This window comes from Amphiura filiformis, chromosome 17 (genome assembly GCF_039555335.1).
Source record: "Amphiura filiformis chromosome 17, Afil_fr2py, whole genome shotgun sequence".
Classification (NCBI taxonomy): domain Eukaryota; kingdom Metazoa; phylum Echinodermata; class Ophiuroidea; order Amphilepidida; family Amphiuridae; genus Amphiura; species Amphiura filiformis.
In genome coordinates this window covers 10,195,153-10,214,804 of record NC_092644.1, presented here as the reverse complement: position 1 = coordinate 10,214,804, position 19,652 = coordinate 10,195,153, and the positions used below count along the sequence as shown (strand labels likewise).

Below are 19,652 nucleotides of genomic sequence, written 5' to 3'. Positions count from 1 at the left end.
ATCAACATCAACATCATCATCAGCATCATCAACATCTGCATCATCGGCAGCAACATCAGCAGCAGCATCATTAGTATCAGCATCATCTTCAGCAGCATCATCAGCAGCATCATCATCATCAGCAGCAGCAGCAGCAACATTATCATCATCATCAGCAGCATCAGCATCGCCAATAGCATCATCAGCAGCATCATCATCATCAACATCATCATCAACATCATCAGCATCATCATCAGCAGCATCAGCATCTGCATCGTCAGCAGCAGCATCAGCAGCAGCAGTATCAACATCATTATCAGCAGCAACATCATCAGCAGCAGCATCATCAACATCATCATCAGCAGCATCGTCAGCACCAGCATCATCAACAGCATCATCAGTATCAGCATCATCAGTAGCAGCATCATCAGCATCATCATCATCAGCAGCATCATCATCAGTCGCATCATCATCAACATCATCAGCGTCATCATCAGCATCTGCATCGTCAGCAGCAGCATCATCAGCAGCATCATCAGTATCAACATCATTATCATCAGCAGCATCAACATCATCAGCAGCATCATCAGCATTAGCATCATCAACATCATCATCAGTAGCATCATCATCAACAGCATCAGCATCGTCAACAGCATCATCATCAGCAGCATCATAAGCATCAGCATCGTCAGCATTCATGGATATATTGAATGATTACTTGATTAGATTAAAACTGATTAGGTTAATTAACTGATTGAGTTCAGTGACAAAACCCCTGCCCATTTTAACTATATACCCCCCCCCCCCATGTGGGATGCTGGCTGTCCTGATAGAAGATATTTAAATTCTTTTTTATAGGCCTAATAATAATGATGTAAATAATAATAATGATAATAGTAATAATAATAATAATAGGCCTATTAATAATAATAATAATAATAATAACACTAATAATAATAATAACAATAATAATAATAATAATAATAATAATAATAATAATAATAATAATAATAATAATAATGAATGATAAGAGCAGTAGTAATAATAAATAGTATAAATTGAATATTATCTTTGGATTGACATTCAAACATAGTTGTATGTATTCGTCAAAACAGACGAAACACTACGTCCTCAGAGTTGGTAAATACGTCATCTGCTTAATTATTCATAGGTACCTTGAACGGCTGGAATACATGGATTACCTATTCATAACCGATCGATACCAAGGGGGTGACACTAAATTCACGGTTGTTCTATTAGCAACGCAAAATCTATGAAAAATTCAGCTGGTTTACTAGCTAGAAAGTGAGGCCAGTTATCGATCCGTTATAGCTCGTTATGAATAATTCATGTTCGACCCCTTGGATCATGTTAATTGAGTTTGGCAAATAACAACGTTGTTAGTTTTGCGAACTTTGCCTGTTCAATGAGAGTATAGCGCGCCCCCAATACATCTGGGCGCAAAACAGGCGAAAACGATCCAGTTTAATGAAATGGCGGACGGGTATTCCCATCAGGCACCAGTGATATGTTTTTCAAAGAAAGTCTACTAATTTGATATGAAATGACATTTTGCAATAGCAAAGTCAAAATTAGGACTTGCTGTCAATAATATGAAGGAAACATGTGACAGAGGCAAGGTGGGAAATACAAGTAGTATTTAAGTTATGAATAACCTTTGATACCCGACCTGACCTTCCATCATGGCGCCTTATTCGTTTTTATGTATTTCTATTATGCTCTCAAGTAAAATAAAATACCAATCTGCTCTGAGCAGACAATGTTACTTGGCTCCCAGCATGAATTATTGATTTTATACGGAAGTAAAGAAATGCACAGTGTATGTGCATGATGTGCAAGCATACTCCAAATATTTACAGTAAATCTGAATAGTGGTCACATGTTAACATATCATGTGTTCGGGAAATCACGTGGCAACATTTTAAGATTTCAGGCTTGTTTACTAGTTAATTGCCATTTGTACTCTTTATTATTTATCTTTGTTAATTAACATATATTTTAAATGCTGATAAATCGTGGTTGGCTACCCACGATATCTGTTAAATTCAATATTTTATGAATATAATTCTACCACGCAGAGGGGTCACGCAGCAGAATTTCACATCACCTGACTTAGCTACATTTCGAAGCTCTGCTCTTCAAATTCATGTAAATTTCAAAGTTTATACATTTAATATATTTAATATGATACTAATTTTTTGTTATAACCAACTGGTACACGAAATATACTTGCTTATTACCTATACAGAAAGGTAATTATCAGCCTTCACTCAGCAAATTGACATGCCCGGCATATGCAGCCATTCTCCGTCTGGATAACATGACTGTCGCCCTCAATACGTCTGGGCGCAAATTTAAATAACAATACGCTATTTACATATCAATGCGGCCTCATGCTAATTAAAGCTGCCCCATCCAGGAGTTCATCTATGTCGATACCTTGCCTCACTTTGTTAAGAGCAAGCCAACCAAATTCGTCATAGGTTTGCGTTGCTAATGCAAAAACTGTGAATTTAGTGTCACCCCTGCTTGTAAGCCTATGTATGATGGCATCAAACGTGTAGGCTAGTCCTCTACAACAGATTTTACTTTGATTTGTCGTTTATATCACATGGAAAATTTGTCCACATCACCCGCAATGGTGGTAAGTACCCGGGGTAAGTAAAATTAATTTAAATTCTCCAGGAATACACCATAGACCACAACAATTTTGACGGTGGGGGTGGGTGTGTATACGTGTGTATAGAATACAGTGTTAATATATGCTTCATTTGATAAAGAATTACCATTGTATAGTTTGTATGCATAGTCAATATTTACCAAGTCATATCAAAACGTTAGGGTACCCTAGCGTCATTGATCATTTTCTTATTTCATTCCATTAACAACCGTCCACTGACATCAACAAAATTCAGACATTTTCTCAAAACATTTGTATTACTAACCCCACAACTTTGACATTATTAGTCGTATATCATGCTTCTTCATACCAAAACAATCATGAGAATGTCCTGCAATTTAAAATCGCATCGAAAACAATGTAGATGATATTGTTTACTCGCAAATAATTTTTATTCACCATCGCCTATGTATTACAAATGCTCCGATCTGTGCCTGAGATCCGCGTTTTTCAGCTTTTCTACTGCTTTTCTATGTATTTTGACCATTTATCTCAAAACGTTACAACGTCGTGGCACCATTTGTATACCTGCTTCCTTTTATCCAATTGAAGCTTGGGATGTTTCCAAGCTTCTCATCTAATAAAGAATCTGATTTGCCAAGTATCTCACTCGCTTATAGCGAAAAAACTATAAAAGGAGTATATGAACTTCTGAAGCAAAACCCCCATATCACCTCTGCATGAACCAGGTATATTGGTCTCTCCGCAATCTGTATACAGTGCGTGCAGTGACACAGTTGGTATGCTGAGATTTCACCAAAGGTTAAGGATGGTAATCTGAGAATGCATAGAGCCATACACAGAGATTGGGTTTGACCTTGTGATCCCTATAAGCAGTGTTGGAAAGAAGTAATAAGTCGCAGTGTGCAAAGGGTCTCTCACAGCTATTTTAAAACGTTTTGATATGATATTTTTAGTGCATGTTGATTTGCACACGATGTAGGTTGGTTAGGCCGTATAAAACTACTGTTTTGGATATCGTCCCCTCCCTCCTCAATTTCTGGGAATTGTCAGATTAAAAATTTTTTTAAAGACTTTAGAATGATTTATGATTTATACATCATGTACATGTAAATAAGTTTAGAGAAAGAAAAATGGCATCATCCTGTACTTGAGCACTGTAAGAAAAAACCCGAAAACTACTGGCAATGCTCATTAAAAAGAAAACTCCTTCCCTCATCAATTCAATTCATGAAAAACCTCTGGACGAGAACCAAAACTTGTTTAGCGTTGACATTTTTGCAGTGCTAACTAAATACTGTAGACAGTAGCTGGTAGCCCTATATATTATTTTTCCAAAAGAAAAACATTCAGTTCATTTCAAAAGTTATTACAAGCCTATAAATTCGAGTAGGCCTATAAACATTTTGAAATACATTAATAATAAAAATTCCCTTTAAAAGGGAAAGCCAGCCTCAATGTAGAAGAGGTCTTGTAATTAGTTTTGGTCAATGTGAAAGGCATTTTTAGGATCACGCTTACATCTACATGACAGTCCACCAAACCATCAACGATGAGAACATGCACACTGAAACAGCAGAAAACATTAATTCCTAATCTCATGTCAACTCTTTTAATTCATTACATGTACTCCAAATTGTTCTGGTCTGTTTGTTTTGTTGTTGTTGTTGTTGTTGTTGTCGTTGGTTTTTTTTGTCTTTTCAGCTTTTTACCCACGATATCTCAATTTCCAATTTTGTAATACCAGAACTTACGAACTCAATATCTTCGCTTAGGAATGTCCGATTTCACTGCTTTCGATATATACACTGCCGGTTTGAGTTAACTTACATGTACATTTTATTTTAAAATAACTTAATTAATTCGCAATGTATAGTTTAAGCCTACTATATTATAATAGATAGTGGCCAGCACATTTATAAAGGACTGGTTACTCACTACAATCTTCACTCTTAAACTGTGTTTTTCTGAATGTGCTGATCATGTTGATTGCTAGTCGGAAACTCCTGCGAAGCTATGGACATGGCATCTTACATACTCCATTCTATAACAGTCTGCCTAGTGCCTTGTGTGTTTTCTCTTCAATCATTTTGTTGAATGTAATTTTATGAATCAAATAGTTATGTGTCATTTTATTTATAATAAAGAAGTTATTAAATTAATAAAGTAAGTCAATTTATTTATCTATAAGTGCATGTCAAATGGGGTACATTGTTCAATACTATATGCATAAATTATGCCCATATTATAGCTAGGCCCTAAAAACTTTATTTTGCATCGGATTTTTCCCGTTGAAAAGACAAAACTGATGTTTATGATAGCAACCATTTCATCAATAACATTTTGAGTCATTTTTATCCATAAAACGACACAGGATATGATAGATAACTACTTTCACATCAATATGGTCCATATGATCACAGATTGTTGAGAATCTGTGATATGATCCGGGGATATGATGAAGATTTTGATTCTATAGATCTGTTATCAACATGATATCACGCTGTTCAGTGGTCAAGGAGTGTTGACCCCCGGTCAAGGACACTGATATGACATCATAGGTGATGTCAGATTTTCTTCTGCTGACCATATGATGCTATATATATTAACTATTATTGTTACATTTAGGCCTTTAAACTTTTAAAGTCATAATTAATTAGTTCAAACATAACTTTGGTAATACTCACTCGTTTTCGTTCGTTGAAACGGCAAAACATACTTACTTTTCCTAACAAATCGAATTAAAATATTTTAAAAAATTTAACCACAAAAGTAAAAAAAAAAAATCATTCCAATACCACTAAAATATAATCTCTTGAGTAAACTGACCCCAAACCTGAAACAGGTACCAGCCCCGAATGGGCTGGCGAAAATTCCTTTAAAAAAGGAATTTTGCGCCCAATGGGAGTTTTGATGTGAAACAATCTGAAGAAATGTTATTTAGCAGTTTAGTGATTTAAAAAAAAAAAATCAATACTGAAAGAGATATGAATATTAACAGTTAGATAACAATGCTTTATAGGAGACATACTAGTCCAAGATAAGACCACTTAACGTGTTATAGAAATAGATCATAAGAATTATAAATTGTTACTAAGGTGATTTATAAATATTGAAGTTATTTTTCACAAAACGTTTTATTATTTGTCTTGTTAGGAGTTCGGGAGAACTTTATTGCGACGTGAGTTTTGTTTCGATGAAAGCTCGACATACTAGTCCAATATAAGACCACTTAACGTGTTATAGAAATAGATCATAAGAATTATAAATTGTTACTAAGGTGATTTATAAATATTGAAGTTATTTTTCACAAAACGTTTTATTATTTGTCTTGTTAGGAGTTCGGGAGAACTTTATTGCGACGTGAGTTTTGTTTCGATGAAAGCTCGACTCAAGTGAATCATGGCTACTAGTACTATGGCGCGGTACCGAGAAAGGTTTTGGACTGTCAATTGAGGTGAGTTTTGTGCACATATTTCTTTACCTTGGTTTTGATATCGTAACGTAACACGTGAGAAAGGTCCTGTAATCTTATTGGTTCTTAGCCGTGTGATATGACACGATATGACACGGTTCAACGCGTGCGATACTCGTACACGCTATTTGAACCAATTGGAGATGCAGCATGGCAAATAACTGGACTGATCGATTCTATAAAGCCCTAGGTAATTCGTTGTAAAATGTAGGATTTAATTTTGATTAAGATTGGGTATACTTATTATTAATATTTTCATTTGAATGAGAATAAAGATATTGTTTTTAGCCGCTGTCGTGCATCTTTCGTCTCATATAACACAGACGACATCATTATGTCATGTCGCCCATATCTTTATTCTCTAAATATTTCCGTGAATGACGTTACAAATACGTATCTCTTATTCAATCCGCACAGTATTTAATGTCAATTTTGACATTTTTAAACCGTGATTTTTTGTGTCACATGCTGCCTGCTCAATAGAGCAGATCAAAGACTCTCTGAAATAGAGACCTACATAAATTTGAAAAACAGCCGGATCATTGAGCTTTTGCGCGCCACCTTGCGATAGCGACAACTTTTGACAATTTTGTAACATGATTTGATAACGTGGTACTAAATTTTGCACAAGACAGACTTGATTCAGTCCATTTTTTTCCTCAAAAGAAAAGAAAATGCTCTAAAAAGAATGTGACACAAAAATCACGGTTTAAAAATGTCAAAATTTGACATTAAATGCTGTGCTGATGGAATAAGTGATGAATTATTACATCTGTTGTTTAATAGTATGATGGAGGAGCGAGAGAGAAATCCGGAGCATTGGTATCGTTACCTCGATAATGACCGCTACATCAATGCTGCAGCCAAGGTTGCTGAATTCATAGGGTGTTGTAAAGAGAACTTAGTATTGGTTGAAAACACTACCTCAGGTAAGTTCCTTTCCATTACCGTATTCTTTTTTTATTTTATTATTTTTTTTAAAGAAAATTAGAATTGAAATGAATTATAAGTGAAATAAATGAAGATATATAAAACGTTGTTGTCCGGGTCCTTAAATTATGTAGCATTCGGTTGGCTCTTCATCCCGGAGAGGAGGAATTCCTTATTAAAGATGAGAAGTATGTTCAAAAATGCTCCACCCCCCAAAAAAAAAAAAAAAAAACTCCCAGAAAAACCCTTAAAAACACGATGACACTGCTTTTAATGGGTGAACTTGAATTTCCGGTAAGGGCATTTAATGTGGGACATCGAGTAAGACAAAACTCACACGTATATACCAAGTGCTGCAAATTGAATTTAAATATCTTTGCATGCAGTATTAACATCGAAATCCACACTCCCCCTGTGGAGGATTTTGGAAATATCTTCCACAGGGGAGCATGAATTTCAAATGGAATTAGCAAATTAACCAAGTCTATTTAAAACTCACCTCTGTGGAACCGGGCAGTGGAATATTCAGATTGAATCTTTCTCATAGGGTGTATGGAACTGCCTAAAGTGTTAATCCCGTTAGAAATGCATACTCATCCAGTGGAAGATATTTTTTCAAAATCTTCCGCAGGGATTGTGAATTTTAAATGGAACAGCAACGTACTGCAACGTCCATACAACAATTAAGCAATACCTGAAGGTAATTGTTTTGATTAATTCATAATATTGTTCTGCTTTTTACATAATAGGAATAAATGCTGTTGTCAAATCAATGTCCTGGAACAAAGGTGATGGTATTTTATGTACTGACCACACATACGAGTCTATGAGCAACTTAGTTCAATATATAGCCAAAGAAAACCAAGGTATTTATGGGTAACGAATTTCTTTCGTAATTTATAGCCACAACTTAACTAAAAAATAAGCAAGATAATGAGTAAAACGGGAACAGCCTGTTTGTCCAAAGGGTAAATAAAAGTTCCCTTTAAAAGGGAAAGCCAGCCTCAATGTAGAAGAGGTCTTGTAATTAGTTTTGGTCAATGTGAAAGGCATTTTTTCACCCAGGCTTCAGCCTGGTGATATTACATTCAGTTTAGACCTTGTCCTTTGAACCCAAATTGGCTACTTTGAAACGAAGTAGCCAAATGCATTTGCTTCGTCCTCATTAAAATTATTTTACAGGATAATGCAGAGTATCTAATGGATCTGCAGGCTACTAAAAAGCTAACCTCACTCCCCATGACAAAATTCATAAAACTATATTCAGTAGTGCTTGACTTTACCTAGGGAATGGATGGAATATTAACCTCATTCAAGTCCCCATGACAATTATTCGTACAGCTGTTCTGTAGCCTATGAAGTTATTTTTTGACATATAGGGATGATGTTGCAATATGCAAGTTGACCGGTGAATGGCCATGGCCACTAATTCATGAACTTGGCTAGCTGGCTGGCTGGTCTGAGGTCACACTTCTTACACATCTATGATTTGAATTGCATTGTTGTTCTCATCACAGACTGAATTAGAAGGAACCATTAAACTACTATTAAAGTCTGCTACATGTATTATAATCGGACACTAAATTAATTGTAAAAAATCCTCCTGCTCCCATCATGCAAGTTATTCCACTTAGACTGTTTGATATAGGCCTACTTTTATCAAAATAATTAAGCATTGATTAGGCCTAAGCATTTGCCAGTGAAACATTCTCACTCACAAAAATCACAGATACTCAACATGAGAATCTGTGCAATGTTTGACAGAGAAGGTCACTAAATCTGGCCGTCTCAAGTTCATAATTAGTTTTGATTGATCTTCATGTACCAAATCATTTACTTTAAATTGATATCCTAGCTGTGACCTCTGAGCCAAATGTTCTATAGCATAGTAACACCACATGCATTCATATACATTTATATACAAACATATTGGCATAATGGGGATTGATGTTATCTGACTGCAGTCAGAGGGCTACATGTAGTACCTAGGGTTGTAAAATTCCCGGGAATTTTCGAAGTGGAAAGTTTCCACCGGAAATTTTGGGACTAAACGGGAATTTTCGGGAATTTTGGGAATTTTCAGGAATATTCGGGAATTTTCATTCAAATCTAAAAAGCCAAGTTTAAACAGGGGAATCACTGTGTAGATTAGGGTATTGGAGTAATTTATAAGTGCATACAATAATAAAGAACTTCAAGAATGATCAATATCCATTTTTATCAAAGAAAACAACAAGCATGACCAGATATTACTGCGTTATGTTTTTGTTCTGTAAAACATTTTACACTAGCCAGTATTACAATGAGTTTTGAAACAATAATCATTATCTTAAATCTTATTAGGCCTACATAAAGACTTTTATTTTAGTAATAGAATACTTTAGCACTACCAACATTTTGTTACCAGCTACCAGCTAAGTGATCTTGAATATTAAATTTAAACTCTCATTCAGTGCTACATGTAGCTCATAAGATGCGAACTAAAAAGATCTTGCATGAGTTAATGTCCGGGAGTTAACGTCGTCTGTTCAGTACCAAAATATGTACTCGTACCATGATGTAGGCCTACATACACATTTTTTTTTTTTTTTTGCGTTTGGTTGGACTTTTGAAAATTAAAATGCAAATAATCACCAATTATTTTTCATAATCACCAGTTATGTTTCCATGTCAAAACATAAATTTTACAGCATTCATATTCATTATTCAAGAAGTATAGTATCACATGTGCTGTTAAAATATTTAACACATGATTTCTGAAAATGATAAGAAAATGTTTAGCAATGAACTAGCAGAACTATTATTAAGGTCACCGGCATGAATTTATATAGTTTACTCTTGGAGCGCTCGTCATTTTTCAAAACTGGCCAAAACTTTCATTATCTTCATTCAAATCTCAATTTTCAAAGTTGATGTCATTATGAAAGTGTTTACTTGTCAGTTATGTTTGTCTCATTCTTGTAAGCATTGTAGCAGTGTTTTGCTGCAGTTGGGGTAGAGCGTGTGCTAAATCCCTTGTCACTTTCCGGTGCAGTTTCAGATGCGCTTGCAATAATAGTAGCTTATTTTAAAAGATTTTTATTTCACTATATGAGCAAAATGAACCTACATGTATGATATGCTGCAGTAACATTTGGAACATGTTTTATGTTTGAATCCAATCCTCTACAAATAGCAAATAATAAAATGATGCCAAATAATGAATAATGAAATGTGACCTCATCCCCTTTTCAAGATCTCCAAGAGGAAACTATGAATGAATTGCCGATGGCCTAATGGTAATTGGGAATTCCCAAAATATGCAACATTTTAGGTTGAAAATATGCAAGATGCTGGACTTGGAAAATCCCACATGAAAATTTTTTTGTCATTTTTTAATACTGAAAATCTGTGGTAAAAGAACATATAAACAAGGCCTATTCTTCATTGGTAGCACTTACCTGATTGTTAACATCATATATAGGGGGTATCCAAAAGTTTTTGACATCACCCAAAAGGAAAAGAGCTATATTGATGAAATTTTGTCAGTGTAATCACTGGTCCTTATGTACATTATGGTCCAAAAATGGTCTCACAAGTATGTTTACTTTTTTTACAGGTGGCGCTAGATGGGCAGTAGGCGCATAACCTGCAAGATGGTGAAAAGTGAGGCACGCAGCGTGATTAAGTTCCTGCATTTGGAGGGTTAGGCCTACAATGCTCAGAAAATCTATGATGAAATGAAAGCTATCTATGGTGACGATTGCCCATCATATGACACTGTTGCTTTTTGAAAAAGGAATTTCCAAACTGGCCACAATGTCCCTCACAGATGAGCCAAGAAGTGGACGTCAATCATTTACGGATGATGCGGCCACAGTGAAGAAACTCAAGAAAGTGGAGGATATTATCATGAAAAGGTTATGCGCCTATTGCCCATCATAGCGCCACCTGTAAAAAAGTAAACATACTTATGAGACCATTTTTGGACCATAATGTACATAAGGACCAGTGATTACACTGACAAAATTTCATCAATATAGCTCTTTTCCTTCTGGGTGATGTCAAAAACTTTTGGATACCCCCTCGTATGTTGTGAAAAGATTAAATTTGCTTTCAGTTTGCTTTCTCAATGATTAAATATTAAAATACAAGTTAAAAACATAATAAAAGCCAATAATTGAAAATTCCCAAAATTCCCAATATTCCCGGGCCCTTCAAAATTCCCGGAAACTTTCCGGGAAACTTTCCAAAATTCCCGGAAACTTTCCACCCCTTTACAACCCTAGTAGTACCAGTATGGCTAGTAGTAGCATACATGTAGTTCATAGGCCTGAAGGCCACTCGTGGAATAACTAAAGTCTGCACAAAAAGTAACTCAGCTGTTATAAATACGCCTATAGCTTCAGAACTAATTATTATTTTTACAATATTTCAACATAGAGAGAAGGATGATTTATTTACGCATTTTGATACCCCATTTGTCAAATTTTGTTCAATATTAACAAATCAGTAGTGATTTTAAAGAAGAATACCCGAATTTAAAAGTTGCAGTTTACAGCGATCAATGGTTATTATGCTAGCACTGTAGCGCGTAAAGCCCTCCATTATCTTCTCGCTTACTTCAAATCAATACAAATAGCTGCAACTTTTAAAATCGGGTATCTTTCTATCAAAACACTGCTGTATTGTTAATATTGAACAAAATTGGATAAATTGGGTATCAAAATGCGCGTAAAAAAATCATCCTTCTTTTTATATTGAAATATTGTGAACATAGTTATTAGTTCTGAAGCTATAGGCGTATTTATAACAGCTGAGTTACTTTTTGTGCAGAATTTATTACTTATTCAGCAATCATAGCTCAGTTGTGGAGTACTAGTTCTTTGGTTGAATCACCACCTTCTAAGTTCTTGACTGATCAGAAGACCTGTGTTTTATATAGGCTTACTGCATACACTGCCTACCTCTTTGCAGCTATGTGGAGCCAAGGTGGGGCAGTCCGGGGGGGGGTTGTGCAGTCATGTGACCTCCGTACGGCCTGGGTACTCCCTTTTAAAGGGATTTTTATTAGGATCACGGCTTACTACATCCATGTTACATGACAGTCCACCAAACCATCAACGGTGAGAAGATGTACACTGAAACTGCAGAAAACATTAACTCCTAATCTCCTGTCAACTCTTTAATTCATTATTGTTCATTATTATTAATTCATTATTGTTCTCTAAATTGTTCTGTTCTGGTTTTATTTGTCTTTTCAGCTTTTTAGCCACGATATTTCAATTTCCAATTTTTTAATATTGTTTCTTACGAACTCAATATCTTCGTTTAGGAATGTCCGATTTTATTGGGGAAAACGGCGTTGTGGAGCAAAATAGCTCTTTACATGTATGTGAAAGCCTCCAAATTTATAAGCTGTCCAAAAGATCTCACTGCAATCTTCACTCTTGTGTGTTTTGACTGTAAGTTTATGAATCAAATAAAAAAGATAGAAAGTAGCTTCACTTACGTTATGTGTCATTTTATTTATAACATAGAAGTTATTAAATTAACAAAGTAAGACAATTTATTTATCTATAAGTGCATGTCAAATGGGTACATTGTTCAATACTATAGGCCTATACATGCATAAATTATGCCCATATTTTAGCTAGGCCCTAAAAACTTTATTTTGCGTCGGATTTTTCCCGTTGAACATGTTGAATAGGCAAAACTGATGTTTATGATAGCAACTATTTCATCAATAGCATTTTGAGTCATTCATAAACTTACAGTCAAAACACACAAGAGTGAAGATTGCAGTGAGATCTTTTGGACAGCTTATACATTTGGAGGCTTTCACATAAAGAGCTATTTTGCTCCACAATGCCGTTTTCCCCAATAAAATCGGACATTCCTATAAGCGAAGATATTGAGTTCGTAAGTTATGGTATTAAAAAATTGGAAATTGAAATATCGTGGGTAAAAAGCTGAAAAGACAAATAAAACCAGAACAGAACAATTTAGAGAACAATAATGAATTAATAATAATGAACAATAATGAATTAAAGAGTTGACAGGAGATTAGGAGTTAATGTTTTCTGCAATTTCAGTGTACATCTTCTCATCACCGTTGATGGTTTGGTGGACTGTCATGTAACATGGATGTAGTAAGCCGTGATCCTAAATATGCCTTTCACATTGACCAAAACTAATTACAAGACCTCTTCTACATTGAGGCTGGCTTTCCCTTTAAAGGGAATTTTATTATCCATAAAACGACACAGGATAGGATAGATAATTACTTTGACATCAATATGGTCCATATGATGAAGATTTTGATTCTTAGATCTGTTCAACATGATATCACGCTGTTCATGGTCAAGGACCCCGGATCATAGGTGATGTAATTTTCTTCTGCTGACCATATGATGCTGTATATTAACTATTATTGTTACATTTTAGGCCTATACCTAAAACTTTTAAAGTCATATTAATTCAAACATAACTTTGGTAATACTCACTCGTTTTCATTCGTTGAAACGGCAAAACATACTTACTTTTCCTGACAAATCGAATTACAATAATTTTAAAAATTCCACCGCAAAAAATTTAAAAAATAAGTCATTCCAATACCAATAAAAGTTAATCTCTTGAGCAAACAGACCCGATCCCAGAAATATACACCAGCCCGCGAATGGGCTGGCAAAAAAGAAAAAAGGGTTAACTTTAGGGTATTTTAGGGTAGGATTAGAGTTAGAGTTAAATTTTGGGTTAGAGTTTGGGTTATGATGATAGTTAGGGTCAATGTTAGGATTAGCGTTAGTGTAGGAATATTGCTACTGTTGGGTTTAGGGTTAGGTTTAGGTTAGGATTAGGGCTTAGGTTATAGGTTAATTTTAGGGTTATGATTAGTTTATAACGTCCCTTATTTAATGTTTTGGACCAATGACCCTTCAAATTAGCGACCTGTGTCCTGTATAGCCTTAAAAAATGCAGTTGAAATGTTTACTCTTTATAGCTTTGGGATAGGGTAGGCCCTTTGTTAGCAGCCCTGTGTACGGATATATAACTTAAATCATATTCATATCAGCTGGTATTATCTCCAAAAGATATCAAACAATAATAGTTAACCCTTGATCTATAATGGTCGGACGTAGATAATCTTCTACCATGTCTACTAACATTTTAATAAATATAAGAACTGATTAAATTTAGTTTTAAACAAGAATTTGTCTTTAAAAAAGACAAAGTTCCCGGATCAGGTGCAGAGGATGATTTAAGGAAGCCCCATCATGCATTGCAAAAGTGTTATCACCAGAGTTTCAACTGCCACTTTGCTTTTCAAATCCCATTGAATACTGTGCAAAAGATGTTGTTTTAGAATTGTGTGTGTGTCATTATTACTTGGTCGATTTCAGAACAAAAGTGATATGTGTTTAAAGGATAATTCACACCTTCTGTAGATAACATAGAATGTGAAATCGACCAGCATGTTCATAGCGTTTTTAATGTAAATATAACTGTACAAATTCAAATATTTAACCATGCACTTCTATGCAGCATGTATGCAGTATAGCAGAGCAGTGGCGTCATGTTACTCACACTGCTCACCTACTGCACAGTTAAGCCAGTGGGGTGTTGGGTAGTAGGCCTACTTAAATCATCCCCTGGATCAGGTGTATAGTACTTTGAGCTACTTTGGTCTAACTTTTAATATTCATATCTAACCTACTCTGCACTTATTCAACAATAAATAAGTGATATAAGGCATAATAATGATACCTGCGTCTTGACTCTGGAAAACAATTTTTTTTTAAAAACCTCATTTTGCATTTAGGTTTTTAAGCCACCTACAGGATCTCATTTTGCATTTAGGTTTTTCAGCTACCTACAGCAAACAAATTTGGCTACGAAGTTATCCACAAAATGTCCACTATTATTGCATGTTGGCAATACATGTATCTCAAATGTATTGAATATAATTTTCTATACAGATGCAAGATGCCTTATCACTAAAGTAAACAAATTACACAGCTATTTAAATATGGTCTTGCTAGCTTTTGTCAGGCAGGGATATTTGTCTCATAGCCTAGATAATGGACTTAGTTTTGTGCAATGTAGTTATATTGAACTTTTTTCTGAAATAAATTGCCCATTGCAGCTTGCTGCATAGTTTTCTATACAGATGATAGGCCTAATCACAAAGTAAACATTCAGTATACTGACCATGACCTGCTTTGATTAACCAATCAGTTATGTGTATTGTCAGCTTGTGATGGCTATAAGCCAATTACATGTTTTTTATATAAAAAAAAAAGGCTACAAATTTATACACTGAACAGTCTAACTGCCAGATTAAATGGGCTAAATAGTCCTTGTCATGTGGGGCAGGATAAGATAAAGGCATACAAATTAGGGTATGAGATATTAGGAATTATTTCCTAGCCTCTTAACCACAGGGTTGGTGGGCTACAATAGCTACGGTATTCAAGACACAGTATATGTAAGGGATAAACTATGCATATGAGATGTGGGGGCAAGTGGCATTAATGTTCACTGTCATGAACTGAACAAAACTAAATTTAATCAGTTCTTATATTTATTTTTTACAGATATAGAAGTAATTCGGATGGATATACCTATGCCAATTCAAGACGAAGATGAAGTTGTACAAGCCTATGCCAAAGTGATCAAAAAATCCCCCCAAATCAAATTAGCGATAATTGATCACATTACATCCGTGAGTGCAATGATATTACCCGTCCATAGGTTGGTAGATCTATGTCATGAGAATGGTATCTTGGCGCTTATTGACGGAGCTCATTGTCCGGGACAACTGCACCTCGATCTGGAAAAGTTGCGAGCAGATTATTACGTCGGTAAGGAAGTTGACATATTTTGAATAATAATGATGGTGGAGATGATGATATGATGATGAATCAAAATAATGAATCAGATGATGATGATGATGATGATGATGATGATGATGATGATGATGACGACGTATTCTCCAGCTAAATTGTATAATTATGATGGTGCGGGAGATGATGATATGACGATTATGATGATGAATCAAAATAATGAATCAGATGATGATGATGATGGAGATGATGACGATATGACGATGATGATGATAATGATGATGATGAAGATATGACGATGATGATGACGATATGACGATGATGATGATGACGCTATGAATGAATCAAATGAATCTGATGATGATGATGACGACGACGACGACGACGACGACAATATGATGAATCACATGAATCTGATGATGATGATGATGATGACGACGACGACGACGACGACGACGATGATGATGATGGTGATGATGACGACGATATGATGATGACTCAAATGAATCTGATGATGACGATACATGATGATGGTGATGACGATAACGAGAATGATGATGATGATGATGATGATGATGATGACGATGATGATGATGATGGTGATGATGACGACGATATGATGATGACTCAAATGAATCTGATGATGATGATACATGATGATGGTGATGACGATAACGAGAATGATGATGATGATGGTGATGATGATGATGATGATGATGATGATGATGATGATGACGACGACGATGGCGATGATGATGACAATTCTTTGTTCGTCTCTTTTTCAGGTAATCTGCACAAATGGGTGTTTTGTCCACGAGGTTGCGCGCTACTATGGATACATCCCAATCATCACAATACCACGCATCCAATCATTACCTCAGCCAAGATATTCCACGCTAACCTTCAGCATAGGTAGGTTAAAGATGTATTCAAAAGCATATACCGTATTTGTTATGGCTTTCGGAGTTAGCATTGAATAATATTAACTCTGATTTTTTGCAGGTACTCTTACCAAGGCACCCGAGATTCTATTCCATATTTGACTGCAACCAAAGCCATAGAGTTTTATCAAAGTCTAGGAGGAATGGTAAGTATCCAAGTATCCATTTAAAAAATACGCTTCCATCGCATCAGCCTAGTATTAAAGGGGTATTTCGTGATTTTAGCATCCTCTTTTGAGAGTATGATTCAATAGATAATCCAAGAAAAATTAAGTCCAAAATGTCAGTTGATTTGAACATAGAATTTGCGCATGACTGCAAACGACAAGCTTCAAATATTTTTTAAAAATTTAAGAGTTTTTTTACGTATCCCCTGGTCTGGTGCTTCTTATTTCCCAGCCTGGGTCACAAGCTGTTTGAGAAATGTGACATTGGGCTATTCCATTTAAAATCCACACTCCCCCTGTGGAAGATTTGGGAAATATCTTCCACAGGGGGAGTATGAATTTCAAATGTAATGAACACATGAGCAGCTTCATTTGAAACTCTCCTCCCTCAGTGGAAGATTCAGGTTGAATATTTCCCAGAAGGTGTACGGAATTCAAATGGAACTGCCTAATAATTATGTTCATTCCATTCAAAATTCATACTCCCACTGTGGAAGATATTTCCAAAATCGTCCACAGGGGTAGTGTGGAATTTAAATGGAATAGCCCAATTTGTCAGCAGACATTGACTTTCGTGTTTGATGTTCCAATAATGATAATTCGTGACCTAGTGTTAAAAAAACCGAAAACGATTTTCCCTTTTTACACAGGATGCAATCGTAGAACACAACAGCAAACTCAAGGATTGGGCCTCTTCTATGTTATCAGAAGCCTGGAATTCAACATGCCTGCCAATTCCCAACTCAATGAGGGCGCCATTTATGATACTAGTTGGTCTTCCAGATACAAAAACCACACGGGAATATGAAATTAAAACAAAGGGACACTATAGCGATGAATTAAAGAAAGACATTTACGACAAACATCGTGTCCATACAGTAATATGTCACGTCATGGGCAAACTGTGGTGTAGAATGTCAGTAAACGTTTACAACTGCCAGGAGGACTATTACAAATTAAGGGACGCAATTCTGAGTATCCTCAAAGATGAAGCATGACATTGTTTTTTGCAAGCGGCATCGTCGGATGCCTTTTCAATGAAGCAAATTCTTTCTAATAATTTGCTAATATATTTCAAAATTCCGACTTACATATACCTAATATCTATAGTGCACTTTCCCGTGCATTTGTTATCAATTGAGTTACCATGGTTACTAAACCGTGCAAATGCCGAATTTGGTGCGTGTGTTACGTCTTTATGTAATATAACAAGAGAGACAGAGAGAAGGGGGGGGGGCCTGAACCTTCCGATTTCATTCTTCGGGACAACGGCCGGGGACAACAGCTGAATATGACCTACATCATTCATAACCCTTTACCTTTTATCATGTCCTTACTAATTAACCCTAACCCTATTAACGAGTTTATGACGCTTTCTTTGAACTTTGAAAACACCTTTCGTCCCCTTAGGGAAAATAAAGGCTTAAACATAGTACAAAATACGACTAGTTAGTCAGCAGTTGTTCCAACTCTTCTAAAATTAGAAGCGATGACGTTATTACAAATTCCCAATGCATTGTGGGAAGGATTTTTGGAAAACACTCATAAATGGAATACACGAGTCATTAATTTCCGATTAAGCTCATAAATAAGATATGAAACATGAGTATAAACATGATAAAGCAAATAATAACGTATAAAAATTGAATTATTGCGGAAAAATAAATATTTATGGTACGCGAAGTAGCTTAAAAATGCATGTCACGAACACTCAAATGGTTATATCTACAACTGTGAGCAAACGTGGCCCGGAAACGTGGGCTAAATGCTCTTCTCTAATGATAGACATTAACTGACTTCAGCTTGTATTAAATTTTCAGCGAAAATGATTTGTGTAATAATCGAGTCGTAGATTGAAAAGTTGGCCTCGTGTCGTAATCATGCGTGACCATTGATGACCAGTGTCACCAGGAAAATTTGGTCCCAGCCGGGTTGCGTCATTAAACAAACCGTCTGGCCGCGACAACCCGTGAAATGACGATCGCTGATTGGTTAATGAATTTCCAAATAAAACTGTTTTCAATTGGCTATAGGACGTGACTTGTGTAAGTGACACTAAACATCATAGCCCCCCCCTCCTATTTGTAGATACCGCAAACGCAAAATATAGGCCTACGCTAGAGCTTAGCAGTCACTGAGGCGCCAATCGTCTGATATCGCCTTTCATGTCAGCGACTCGCAACGCATACTCACGTACGTTGTGTGGATTTACTAACCGCATAGCTGTCCATCAACCGCTGCATGCGCTGAAGCCCATCGCTGATTGACAGCCAAATCTCAGTCTTAACATTTTATGATAACGATGATTGGCCAATCAGAAAAGACGTAGTACTACTATGAGATTGCACAGTGCAATTTACCCATTACCAACTTCAAAGTAATGCGCCATGTTGCATTAGCTCCAAAGCTGCAGCACCCATATTTATCCAACAGTCAAATATGTTGAAAAATCACTCAAGAAGTTTCATGTTCAATTTTTTCAGGTTCAAATTATTCAAATGCTTATATTTACACCATAATGTATTTTAGAATAAACATTGACTTTGTTGTATATTTTACACCCTGCTACGACTGGTACACTCAGCCAGCAGTATAGTGTTTCTGCATGCAGGTCGTATCAACAGAATCCATGCGTGCATAGCCGACCCCCATTCACGTACACACACACACCAC

The 19,652-nt window shown here is 35.8% G+C and overlaps 1 protein-coding gene across 2 annotated transcripts; it reads left to right on the top strand.

The window, feature by feature from the left end:
• The first annotated feature begins 2,467 nt into the window (after positions 1 to 2,467).
• Positions 2,468 to 18,379, top strand: LOC140136912 (uncharacterized). 2 transcript variants are annotated; one of them, XM_072158563.1, is made up of 8 exons: positions 2,468 to 2,644; positions 5,980 to 6,098; positions 6,903 to 7,045; positions 7,796 to 7,912; positions 15,623 to 15,889; positions 16,657 to 16,783; positions 16,874 to 16,958; positions 17,630 to 18,379. In XM_072158563.1, exons 3-8 carry the CDS (start codon positions 6,904 to 6,906, stop codon positions 17,975 to 17,977), a joined length of 1,086 nt encoding a protein of 361 aa, XP_072014664.1. In that variant the 5' UTR covers positions 2,468 to 2,644; positions 5,980 to 6,098; position 6,903; the 3' UTR covers positions 17,978 to 18,379. The 2 variants fall into 2 exon arrangements, with proteins under 2 accessions (XP_072014664.1, XP_072014663.1); XM_072158562.1 differs by having other exon boundaries at positions 2,468 to 2,657.
• The last annotated feature ends 1,273 nt before the right edge of the window (positions 18,380 to 19,652 follow it).

What these genes read in the sequence shown, in the direction of transcription:
- LOC140136912 (XM_072158563.1), top strand. Translation starts at nt 6,904, where the DNA reads ATGATGGAGGAGCGAGAGAGAAATCCGGAGCATTGGTATCGTTACCTC. An exon ending in GCGAGCAGATTATTACGTCG is followed by an intron (nt 15,890 to 16,656) that starts GTAAGGAAGTTG and finishes TCTCTTTTTCAG; the next exon opens with GTAATCTGCACAAATGGGTG. An exon ending in ATCAAAGTCTAGGAGGAATG is followed by an intron (nt 16,959 to 17,629) that starts GTAAGTATCCAA and finishes CTTTTTACACAG; the next exon opens with GATGCAATCGTAGAACACAA.